Here is a 12,959-nt window from a genome sequence, read left to right as displayed (position 1 = left end):
TTGGATTCTCCTATGGCTATTTTCTAGCCAAGTATGAAAGCACACTACTATGCCAGATGAGATGACGCTGAGTTATTAAACAAAATAAACGTAAAATAAAAAAGGACAAATGGCAGACTGTGCCTAATTGAAATCCAACCCCTACTAAATTTTCCCACTTCGGTCTTTGCAATGGATATGTGCGTCACTAAGCGCAAAACACAGCGGTCGCAAGTCTCACTACAAATTGCTGACAATTGGCTAGTAGATGCACTGCAGCAAGTACAGCCACCAGCAGATCAACCAGAAATCAAATATATAACGCTACTGTAGGCGTAAGCCGTTTGGATTCTCCTATGGCTATTTTCTAGCCAAGTATGAAAGCACACTACTATGCCAGATGAGATGACGCTGAGTTATTAAACAAAATAAACGTAAAATAAAAAAGGACAAATGGCAGACTGTGCCTAATTGAAATCCAACCCCTACTAAATTTTCCCACTTCGGTCTTTGCAATGGATATGTGCGTCACTAAGCGCAAAACACAGCGGTCGCAAGTCTCACTACAAATTGCTCACAATTGGCTAGTAGATGCACTGCAGCAAGTACAGCCACCAGCAGATCAACCAGAAATCAAATATATAGCGCTACTGTAGGCGTAAGCCGTTTGGATTCTCCTATGGCTATTTTCTAGCCAAGTATGAAAGCACACTACTATGCCAGATGAGATGACGCTGAGTTATTAAACAAAATAAACGTAAAATAAAAAAGGACAAATGGGAGACTGTGCCTAATTGAAATCCAACCCCTACTAAATTTTCCCACTTTGGTGTTTGAGGTGGATATGTGTGCCACTAAGAGCTAAACACAACGGTAGCAAGTCCCCCTGCTAATTCCTCACAAAATGGTACTAGATGCAAATAAAAAAAAAAAAAAGTAGAACGTTATTGTAGCCCTAAGAAGGGCTGTTGGGTTCTTGGAGAATCACTCCTGCCTAACAGTAAGCTAATAGAACACCCTAACGCTTTCCCTGACCAGCAGCAGCTCTCTCCCTAGCGGCATCCAGACACAGAATGATCCGAGCAGTGCGGGCAGCGGCTAGTCTATCCCAGGGTCACCTGATCTGGCCAGCCAACCACTGCTATCGACGTGTAAGGGTACCACGTCATGCTGGGTGGAGTGCAGAGTCTCCTGGCTTGTGATCGGCTCTGTTTCTGGCCGCCAAAAAGCAAAACGGCGGGAGCTGCCATTTTCTCGAGCGGGCGAAGTATTCGTCCGAGCAACGAGCAGTTTCGAGTACGCTAATGCTCGAACGAGCATCAAGCTCGGACGAGCATGTTCGCTCATCTCTAATGGAGATCCTTTTAGAGACCGAGTCTCAAAACTACAACCAAACTCACTTATTTAAATGCAAAGTGCCAACATAGCAATTTAAGCAGGGACATTTTGCTACCTGTTTTGTCATGGCATTTAATTGTATCAGCGTCCTGAGGACACAATACATTTGAAAGAGAAGAAATTCAGATTATCATTTTAGCTTCCTTCCAGAGTTCCCTGAACCAGAACAATTGCAGGGCCCAGAGCAGGAGCTCCCAGGAACCTGCTCCTCCTGTAGTTTCAGGCAGATAAGGATGTGTAGCTTTAAAGTAGCACTGATCACAGCATATATACTAAATTTTGGACCATTGTTACAGAGTGGAACTAAAGTAACAGCACAATTTGTGCACATCGCTGGCTCTTAATTTATTCACACCTCCCTCTCCCCACCTCTCACACTGCTAGTCCTGCCTGCTCCTGCCCAAGGAGCTAGGAGATAGCTCACGCCCAGCACTCTCAAGGCCCCGGCTTTCTGACAACACCGGCTCTATCCTAAGTCCTCAGGCGGAATGAGCCAGGACTATCAGTGTGGGGCATGAATAAATTAAAAGCCGGAGAGAGGTGCTCAGTTGCGTCAGCCTGAGCACCTCTGGCTAATTTACATACTTTTTTCAAAATCTTTTTCTCACAAATTGTGTTGTTTCTTTGCTCAGTTAGAACAGTTCCACTTAGTGTAGAGAGAAACTCGCACATAAGGGAAACTGATGGTAGATGTCCTCTCCACTAGAATGTGCAAACTGCATGCACGTGTATTTATGAAGTATCTGCGCCAGTTTTGTGGCTAGCTGCACTGCGGCAAAAAAGGGGCGTTCCGATGCAGATTCGGATTGTGCGCCACATTTATTACAGCGACTCGACAGAAATGTGGGGAACACCCATGAAACGAAGTTATCCAAAAAAAAAATTAGGTTTTTCTAATCTTCACTCAATAACGCATAGTCTGAACAGATGCACACCACAATATAAACCTTTCTTCAATAAAGCTCCTTATATCTTTCTCTTGTATTCACATTACATCATATCAACCTGATCAAACAGATAGAATTTAGTTACCACAAATTGCACAATGTCCATATCAGTCGTTGTAACCGCTATTTGAACAATCCACCTAAACACCCATACAATCACAGAAATACAACTATCTTAATACAAAATACCTCCATTTGGAGTAACCAAGTTTCAATGTACATCAAATCTGTTCCATCAATGGCCCACATTTATTTTAGTGTTTGTGGGAGTTTTCTGTTTCTAACTTTGCTCTGAAAAGAATGGGCAAAGTGCTTTTGTATTGTAAGCACCTGTATTTATGAAGTGTCTGCGCCTGTCGAGGCTGCACTGTGTCTGTCAAGACAGAAAAAAATTGCAACTACAGAAGCGAGTTAATGCTTAGTCGCAGTTTGCGCCACATTTATAATTGATGTGCACCAGGTCACCAGTTCTTATATAGACAGGTGTGTTCCTTTCCTAATCAAGTCCAATCAGTTTAATTAAACACAGCTGGATGCTAATAAAGGAGTAGAACCATCTCAAGTAGTATCAGAAGAAAATGGACAGCGCGTGAGTTAAAAATGTGTCACCTCTGAATACTTATGACCATTTGATATTTTCTGTCACGAAGGGGTGCAGAATGTATATCCTTACAAAGATTGAAAAATCGGGTCTGAATACTTTCCATACCCACAAGGACATTTTAATAAATACACAACATGAAGACAGTCACATGTGAAAAATCCTTACACATGAATTTTAGGTCCTTTAGTTGGATGGTTGAAAAAAATCCCTTTGCTGATGATAGAACAATGCTGGCATGATAAGCCATGGAAGGTACCTTTTTTGTTTTAAAAAAAAATTTGCCCTGATACTTTTATCACCTGTAAATCCGATTTAAACAGCTCTTTGGGGATGAAATGCCCTCAGTTATAAACAAATCTAGGGCTTTACTAAAGATCTTACCATATGTTGTATTATGTTTAAGTAATTCCCAATTTTTCAGGATATTCTTTTAGATCAAATGAACATGTTCATTATACTTGGGTACAAAAAGGGACTAGTTATTCTATTTTTTTTTATTTTTTCAAACTGCTTCTATTAAAGAGGACCTGTCACCCCGAAAAGGACCTTCTCCCTAGCTCCTTTCTCCACAGCCAGGTTTTCTTTTTAAAATGTATGCTTGGAAAGGTGGTTTAAGCAGATCCGACCCCTTAACAAATAAGAGGTCGGATCCTCATATCTTGTGCACTGCAGTCGGGTTTATTCATAAGGGGGCGGGTCGGCACTCCACCAGCACACCTGCGGAGACCTATTGGAGAAGCCGGCAGCATCCCATAGATTGCTGCTGGCTCTCCACGCTGCAGCCGTGGACCTGCTTATTAACATTGTAAGCCTGCCGTGCCGCACTGACAGCGGCTGCGGCCATGGACCTGCTTATTCACATTTCCGGCCAGCCGGGGCGTACTGAAAGTGGCGGCCGAATATATATAACATTCGGCCGGCATTGTCAATAAGCCCTGTGCGGCTGCAGCCGCCGTCAGTGCGGCATGGCCGGCTTGCAATGTTAATAAGCAGGTCCATGGCCGCAGCGCTGAGAGTCGACAGTGATTACGCAATCTATGCAATGCTGCCGGCTTCTCCTATAGGTCTCCAGGGGCGTGGAGGTCTCCAGGGGCATGCTGGGGAAATGTCAGCTCACCCCTTAATGAATACACCCGACTGCAGCACTCGAAAAATTAGAATCCGACCTCTTATTTGTTAAGAGGTCGGATCTGTTTAAACCACCTTTCCAAGCATAAATTTAAAAAAAAAACTTGGCTGGGGAGAAAGCAGCTAGGGAGAGGGTTATGGGTGGCACATTTGGTTGGGGTCTTTTTCGGGGTGACAGGTCCTCTTTAAGTATTCTAAGAACCTATCTACAGCTACAATAACAGTGCACTCTGTCTGTGGTGCATGGTGGCTGTCGTATCTTAACTGAAAGTTCATATCTGAAAGTTTCGAAAATAGAGTGGTTAGAAATGTATTACAGTCCCGCTGTCCGTGTTGTACCTGCTTGTCAAGAAAATTGATGGAATTTACATGTTTTATTATAATGTAAAAAAGAATCCAAAGCATATTCATCATCACTCCACAATAGGCAGACATTGCCCACATATTGGGACAAATTTGTCAAAAACAGTACAAACTGCACTATGTGCAGTTTGCCTGTGGAGTGTGCAGCGTGTGTCCAGATACATATTAATTAATAATAATAATTCTTTATATAGTGCACCCTGCACTTCTCTGACAGAGTGCACCAACTTTATTTTGACATATCTTAACATAGAGCTTGTGGCACAATTCTGTTGGACACTGCATGATAAATGTGGCGCAACACTATACTGTGTTGCATTGGGTATAGTGCAACCGTGACACTTTATACATTATACAGTTTGCTCTGAAAAATATGTGCAAAGTCAGACAGAAAACTGGTGCAGGGGCTTTAAGAAATGTGGCCCATTGAATCCATAAAACTATGAACTTGCTATGTGGACAATCCTGAACAAACTTCTTTTGAAAAAAAGAAGCCATGGAAATATTAGCATAACTTGGGGCCCCAGGTAACCACATCAAGGATCTCTATAGCTGCAAGAAAAAAACATTGCCGAAGCTAAAATCATTTTCTGTTACAACAAAACCAATCAATGACATAAGAAAATGAGTGTTAGCCTTGTTGAGTTCAACAAAAGTTCCCTTATCGTATGGAATGTTCTTGACTTTAGTGCACCCAATCTTTCCCAATGTAAGCATACTGAAATTGGTTATAGAAACAAATACACACTGGGCAATGGGCATTCCTAAGGGGTTTACCACCACCTTATGGTTTGGTCAGATCTTTGTTAAAAGATCTTACCACATTTTCTGAAATAATTTGGTCCTTTACTGATTCCATTAAAAACAGAACAATCTCTTCTTTAACATGTGCAGTAGGGTAACCAGGTTATTTAAGGTAAACCATTTTATCTTTCAATTGATCATGGGCTTCTTGACAGTAGTCAAGTGTTTTAATCGTAATTATTTTGTTGGCCTTTTTAATCATTATAGAATGATCTAGTTATCAAAGCAATTTTTTCTTGTTACGAAACATTTTAAGAGATCCATTTATAACATGAAAGAAAACATTTTGATCCTCAAGTGTCTACAAAACTTATAAAAATCCACCCGTAATTCAAATTTATCCACACTTTGTACTGGAACAAATCCAAGTCTGTATTGTATAAAGATATGCAACATCGCCCACCGGGGCCCAGAATACCGGAGTAGCTGGCATTTGCGACCTAGGTCACACTGATGTCACAGTGCTTGGCACAGGGACCAGAGGGCTGTCCTACAGCCTGGCAGGTCTCCAGCAGGTGGTGTGCGATAGAAATATGGAGGGAGAGGCTGATGCACTGGTTCTTCCTGGGGCAACCCCTTAGTGTCTGTAAGATAAGTCTCTGGGTAATGGATGGGGAGCCCGATGTGGTAACAGCCGTATCCAGGGATCAGATGGAGGCAACGTTGTGCAAAATAACTCACGGTTCTTTATTGAACAACAGCAGGCAATGGGCCTAAATGGTCTTACAGCAGATTCGGATTACTGGAGTGGTCATGGAGAGTGGTCCTCAGGAATAGCTCACCAGCCTGGTAGTAGAGGCAGGCTAGGAGACTGTGGATGGAGCCGAGTTCAAACTCTGGAAGCTGCAGCTCTGGATTTGAGCCTTCTGACTCTGGTCCTGGGACTAGGTTAAGTGTCAGTACTGAAGGTGTACTGAACACTGTCTTTCTCTTCACTCTGTCTTTCTCTTCACTCTGTCTCTGCAGACTGACCGAAGTGACCTTGTGGTAAAAGAACTTTGTGCTCCTCCCTGCCCAGGGGTTTTATTCTCCTGGTCAGGTGGTAGAACCTCTCCAATCACACTCCAGCTTACAATAAGCCAACTCATTGGTCAATAACTTACACCTATTTAACTATTGCTTGTTCAGGCAGGATCTACAGCTACTATTACATAGTGACCATGTTTTAGAACCTTCCTAGAGGGTTCATGACTCCCTCCGTCAGCTCCTGACTTGGAGAGGGTGCTATTTGCAACTAAAAGCCTGCCTATGTATTGGCAGGGGTGTTGAAGATACTTCTGTTTGTGATCATGTTTGTGATCTGTTTGTGATACTTCTATTTGTGAAATATTTACAGCAAGGTTTGCTATTTTTGCTGGTCATCATTCCACCCTTGTTCACACCTGAAACACTCTCACTGGAGGATGCTGTTTCTTCCTATTGACTTTTCTCTCTTGTTTCTAAAAAAAGGTCTCAATGTGGGACATTTGCCTTTATTTTTCTTCCTGTTTTTTCTGTCTTTTTTGAGCCATTTTTTGGCACATTGCAATTTTTGCGCCTCTTTGGGGACATTTTGAAAGGTCCACCGGACATTTGTTTTTCGTAAGTAATACACATTTATCTTCTATTCCAGATGTGCTAAATGTCACAAATGACATTTATCATTTCAGATTTTCTAAAATTTGGACCATTTTTTGTCACAGAAAACTCCAGACTAAACCATACTTTAGGGAAACTTAAAAATGGAAAGAAGTTACTTGAGACATTTGTGTAACATTTTTGCGACATTTATAACAAAGAAAAAGTGAGATTGATAAATTACCAAAGAAGCAGACGGAAAAGCGTCTACCCCCCACTAGCCAGAATGTGTGGGGGGTACTGTATACTGCTGGGCATGCTTGGGAGCTGCTATATACTTCTGGGGCATGTGTGGGGGCTACCTATCTACCGGGGGTCATGTGCTGGGATTACCTTTATACTGGGGGCATGTGCAGGGCTAAATATATACTGGGGGTGCTCTGTTATCTAATTCAATTAGGATTTACTGGTGTTACATGTAAATATGAATTAATGAGGGGGAAGTATACAGTTGTATATATTACAATATATTGAGGGTCGCAGTGTATTATCTGTATATGCAGGGGGAGTGTGTAGATGTTCACACAAATGTTGGTTGAGACACAATGACGCTGTGAAAAGGGCAGAGTTCACAGCACACACAGTTTTCTTCTGCTTCAGCCAAGGACCTGCCAACTGCTAGCAGCACTCAAATAGTAGTATATGCCTTTGCAGTAAAAAAACATTTGGTTGGGATCCCAGTCAGATGTGTTTGCTCCTCCTGTGTTGAAACCTTAGCTATGGCACTGCTTTGAATTAATGCTTCACTGTGTTCATCTACATCAGATTAGGACCACATATGAGGTATTTATGTATTTAAGTCAAATAGCATAACAAATTATGGGGTGTATTTTCTTCTTTAACCCCTTGTAAATAAAAATTATTTGGGGGCCAAAGTAACGTATACAATTTTTCACTTATGCTAGGCAAAGTGTACTAAGTTCCATGAAACACCAGTGCTGTTAATATGCTCACTGTAATCCTTGATAGATTCTTTGAGGGGTGTAATTTCCAAAATGGCATCATTTGCGGGGGGTGTTTGAATGTTCTGGTGCTTCCGTAACTTTTCAAATTTGTCATGGCACCTTAAAACAATTTCATCAAAATATGCTTTCCACAATCTCAATGGTGCTCCTTCCCTTCTATGTACTGCTATAGGCCCAAACAACAGGCAACAGGTAACAGGAAAAACAAGCTTAACCCTCAAGGTGAAAATTAGCTTGGTCCTTAAGGATATAATGTATTTCTGTGAATATCTTGCTGTTTAGGTTGATTGCTCAAATAGCGTTAGTTATAATTGAAATTTTATGGAATGTAATCAAATGTAATGTAGTTTTGCAATGATAGTGATGTAAGATGTAACCACTAAGAGGAAGATATTTATATTTACCTATGTTGTGTTGTTCTCATGATGCCAGTTACAACTGTGTAACAATGGACAATATATGTGTGTACAAGAATGATTAAAGGAGCTTTATTAAACAAACTATGACTATGCGTATATAATACTTGCTAGCATGAAGTATAATTAAGATTAAAGTAGGGGGCACAATAAGAGCAAAAATAAGTGAAGAAAGATGTACTTTTCTCTAATAAGATATATTTCAAAGTTTATTTTAATGAATTGTACTAATGATTCATGTAAATCTTCCTGATATATTAGGTGAGGCTGTAAAAAGACAAACAGGAAGAGGATGGAATTGTGTGCACAAGGTTTGCACAAGACTAGAGTGTGGTGTGCTGTGTTATTTCTGACAAAGGGTGCAACCTCTGAGAGTAGGTCTGAGGTCTTAGAACAAGTGTAGATGGAGAAGGAGTCTCCTGTCCCATCAGGCTGGTGCCAAAGAAAGATCATCACCACTGCAGTGGGAATGAAGCAGCATCACTAACCAAGAGTTGTGTTTAGCGTTCTCTTACCATTATGTTATATTTCCCATCTTGTATCTATTAAAATCTTCAGAAAACTTCAGGAAAAAACAATGTAGACCCGTGTCTGTTGGCTTTCCTGAAATATTACAGTTAGAAAAAATAATGCATTTCAATATAAACATATCAAAGAAAATATTTACCTTGTCTTTGGAAAGGTCTTGTCAATTGCCTTCGTAATGGAGAACCTAATCTTGAATTAAGCATTCTCTGGCGTAGTAATGAAGGATTATAGGTTGGAAAAGAAGTACGCGCTGGTACTGTAGTTGGCGGAGTTGTTGTTGTTTTATGTACTGATGATCTGCCATAATGTGGATGTCGAGCTATTGATGGAAGTAAACGGTAAGGTGAGGGTCTGGTGGTGCTTAGAGATCGACTTGTTGTTGGAGAGACAGTCGTAGTTGGTTTTCTTATTATGGGGAAACGCAAAGAATTCGTTTTAGAGGACGATACTGCAGGAGACTTAGGTTTGTCTTCTTTTAGGGTAGGAGGAGCTTGTAATTCTTCTTCATCTTCCAACTTTGTTAAAGAAGTTTCCAGAGGCTGTTTATTATTGCTATTACCATTTCTAAGTCTATTTTTAAGGTAACGGATATTAGAGTAAGAAGACAATCTTGTCTTTGCAGGTAATGTAGGATTTTCCTCTTTTTCAGGAGAGGGCTGTTTTGGAATAACATCCCTATTGTCTGAAGTTGAACTATGAATATTTGCTGAAGATGAAGGAACATGTTTGTCTATCCCAGAAGGCGAAACTCTGCTCAGTTTTCTTTCATTTTTCTGCATGATGCTGCCAGGAGTCCTATAAATAGGTCTTGAGTTTGAGACATCATGCATTGATCTAGAAAGAGAGAGAGATTCTCTGCTCGGAGAAGAAATTTTCTCCTGGTTTTGGCTATCATTGTCTTCCGCTATAACTAAAGTATCATGTGATTTCACTGAAGAGTCATGAGATAATCTTGAAGCATCATAGCCTGATTTTTCAGAAGTTTTCTTTGAGTCTACATTTCTGCTGCTTGGTAAAACTGTAGAACTCAAGCTAGATTCAGTTGTTGGTTTTGAATAAAGAGCAAAACTTGAACTTTTATTCTTGTGTAGATTAGAAGTCTGTTTTTTTGCTTTAGAATGGTCCTCATGCTCTGTTTGCGAATTGCTTGTTTTTTCATTCAGTGAATGGGAAACACTGGGTGGAATATAGCCATCTTTAGATGATGGTGCTATTACTCCTGGGAGAGAATGAGGTTTTATGCCAACATTATTCTTTTTGACTGGTATATTACGTATCCCTGCCTTTTGCTTAGAAGTTACAGATAATTTACCATCCTTTTTGGAAGAAATTTCCAAATGCCTTTCTTCTGACTTTTTGATGTCTATATCTTGATTGGATTTTGATCTGTATGGAAGTTCAGATGAACCTAAGTAAGGATAGTCTTTTCCAACAGGAAGATCTATCAATTTCTCTGGATGATTTATATTTACAGTCTTCAAAGGTAAAGTGGTTGTCATAACTGTGGTTGATGTAGTAGATTTAATAGTTGTCACTGGCTGAATGATTGATTCCCCATTAGATGTTATTTTAGTTCCAACATTGGCTTTGACTTGGGTGCTTCTCCTTCGATAATATTCCAGTAAAGATAATGCAGATTTTCCAGAAAAAGTTGGTTGCTGTTTATTAGAAGATTCTTCTTTTTTATGTTTGACTATTTTCTGTTTATTGATTTGAATTGGTAATGGAGCTTCAGTAGTAGTTGTTGTTGTAGGAGCAGCTGAAATAGTAGTTGAAGTAGTTGTGGTGGCTATAGTGGAAGTGGGAGAAGCAGTCGTTGAAGAAGACCCTCTTACAACACCTCCTACAATTGTTTGTTTTTTAGTTTCGTGATCAGAAGTTTGTGAGGAACTTTGAGCATTGAAAGTGTTTGTTGTAAAATCAAGCAAGTCAGTATCTGAGTCCCTAATATCTTTATGACCATGACGATCTGAATGGGATTGTCTATTCTCAACTTTAGGGGAAGAAACTGGGTTAGGCTGTATTTTACCAGCAGAAGTTGATTTATGGTCACTTTCAATTTGGTCTCTTTCTTCTTTCTCCACATTTACTTGACTAAAAATGGTCTTCTGACGCCCAGATACTTTTGCTAGGTTACTAGTACCCGTCATGACAGAAGCCTTACTCTTTCTTGTGTTTACCTTCCTTGCTGGATTAGTTAATGGTGAAGTTGATTTGCTCTTTTCTAGATCATGTATACTGTCCACATTTACATTATTTTTTCTCTGTGGATCCTCTATCTCCACATTTAAACTCTCTCTACTTTCATTAGATGTTTCTTCATCAATTGTAGAAGGATGATTATCTTCTTTTGTGTCTTTATCATCTAACTGAGTACCTTCTAAATCCTTAGTTTCATTATCAGCTACTACTACTTGTGTAGGTAGTGGTGCAGGTTTATGTTGAATAATTCTGCGTCCGACATTTGATGAATTTGGTCTAAATGGTCTTCTCCCAACATTTGAATTTAATCGATTATTTAACATGGGACGAAACTGTCTCCTTGGGTTTGATGTCAGAATTTTAGGAATTAATGTGGTGGTTTCCATTGCATCAGTCACTTCAATTGAGTGAGAGTTATCTTCATGCTTCCTAGAATTGGTCTTTGGGAAAGATTGACCAATGTTCTCCAAAGATTCTGAAGAAATTACATTATCAGGATTTGTGTCTTCTTGTGAAAGAGTCTCTTTGTGAGATTGATGGTAAAGTTTATTCACTGAAGTAGAACCTACAAAAGCAGACATGTTGTCAATTTAAGCACTAAAATTTCAAGTCATTGAAAAAGTTGCATAAAACAAATTTTGAATATGGGAATCCACCTAAATACACCTAATATAATTCAAAAAGTCTTTGTTAGCCCAACTACCTGATCTATTCTATTGTCTGAAATTAAAATGGGAACTACATTGAACAAAGATTTTTAATTCTGATATATGATTAATGTTTTATTTGCCTATTGTATATTATTAATTTGCTTGTATTTTGTTCCCTGACTTACAAGACAAAAATAATAAGAATAGTTTCACAAAACTGTAAAAACATGCTAGATGTAATAACAGACATTTTCTTTATAAATGATGCCTCTTCATATAGTAACCTTTCACAGAATTTGCTTGCCATGAACAACTGCTTTCTATAATCTTTTATCCATTAGCATAGTAGCTGAATCAGAGAGTAGCTGAAAAATGCTGGGGGTTGCTATAATGAGGATTCTGGAAAGGAAATATGCAAATAAGTCTTCCAGGGTAGAATAAAGAAAACTACACCTCAGTGCTACCATGAAAGGCAGCTCTCTAAACTTCAATACACAGCGGAATGGAAACTGCATAGACAAATTTTCCATAAGGAGTGAAGTTTCTTCCCTGACTCTCCTCCCAAAGGAAGACATCTGTTTCTTTAAACCTATGGGAAACATGAGTGATTTTAGACAAGCCAGAGTTGCCTTTAAAAATGAAAAGACACCTATTTTTAGTCAGCTGTTTGGTGGTCCTATCCTTTCATTTGTGCTGAGAAGATGAGTCTGTGGCTGAAATAGAGGCCTTTAACATAGTCCTCAATGGTATAGTATAGAGCAGAATATAGTTTTTATATCATTCAGATAAAGTAAGAGATACTTTTTAAAAACTTGGTTAACATCATCACACTATCTTTCGTGCAATGGTCAAGGAAAAACTAATCTTATAATTTAAGTTTCTTTCCATAGTATTATACCGGCTATTATACTATTGAAAACACCCACATATGTTTTCAATCATTCAGTGCTGGCGTACTCACTTCACCTTTTTATGTACAAAACTTTGCACCAACTACTGAACTAAGAGCAATTTAGTTTATTGAAAATACTAGATTATTTTGTTACACTATTAGCCATAAACCTAACAACATTTAGAGAGCCATTTATTCATGGTATATTTTATGAGCTATAAAAATAACACTGTGGGGCACATTTACTTTGCACCGCACTTTTGTCGGACTGTGCACGTTCTTCTAGGTTTAAACAACTAACACAGGTATTTAAGACGTGTCTGCGCTGCTATTGTGTCGCACGTGACCTTTTTGTGGTGCAGATGCTCTAACCTCCATGCAACACAAATTAGGGGGCGTGCCGTCCATCGGTCAGACTGATTCGGACCAAGCGCCGTATCTAACTTGCAAAGTATGATGCACGCCA

At 39.5% G+C, this 12,959-nt stretch overlaps 1 protein-coding gene across 1 annotated transcript in view; it reads right to left on the bottom strand.

Annotated features, from left to right (window-relative positions):
- The window catches only part of FNDC1 (fibronectin type III domain containing 1), a 142,189-nt gene that overhangs the window by 65,110 nt on the left and 64,120 nt on the right, over window positions 1-12,959 (bottom strand). The window contains exon 8 of the mRNA XM_072141208.1: window positions 8,889-11,516. Coding sequence (XP_071997309.1) covers window positions 8,889-11,516 — 2,628 coding nt within the window. The remainder of the gene's footprint in view (window positions 1-8,888; window positions 11,517-12,959) is intronic.

Source organism: Engystomops pustulosus, chromosome 3 (genome assembly GCF_040894005.1).
Source record: "Engystomops pustulosus chromosome 3, aEngPut4.maternal, whole genome shotgun sequence".
Classification (NCBI taxonomy): Eukaryota; Metazoa; Chordata; class Amphibia; order Anura; family Leptodactylidae; genus Engystomops; species Engystomops pustulosus.
This window is presented reverse-complemented; position numbering and strand designations above follow the sequence as displayed.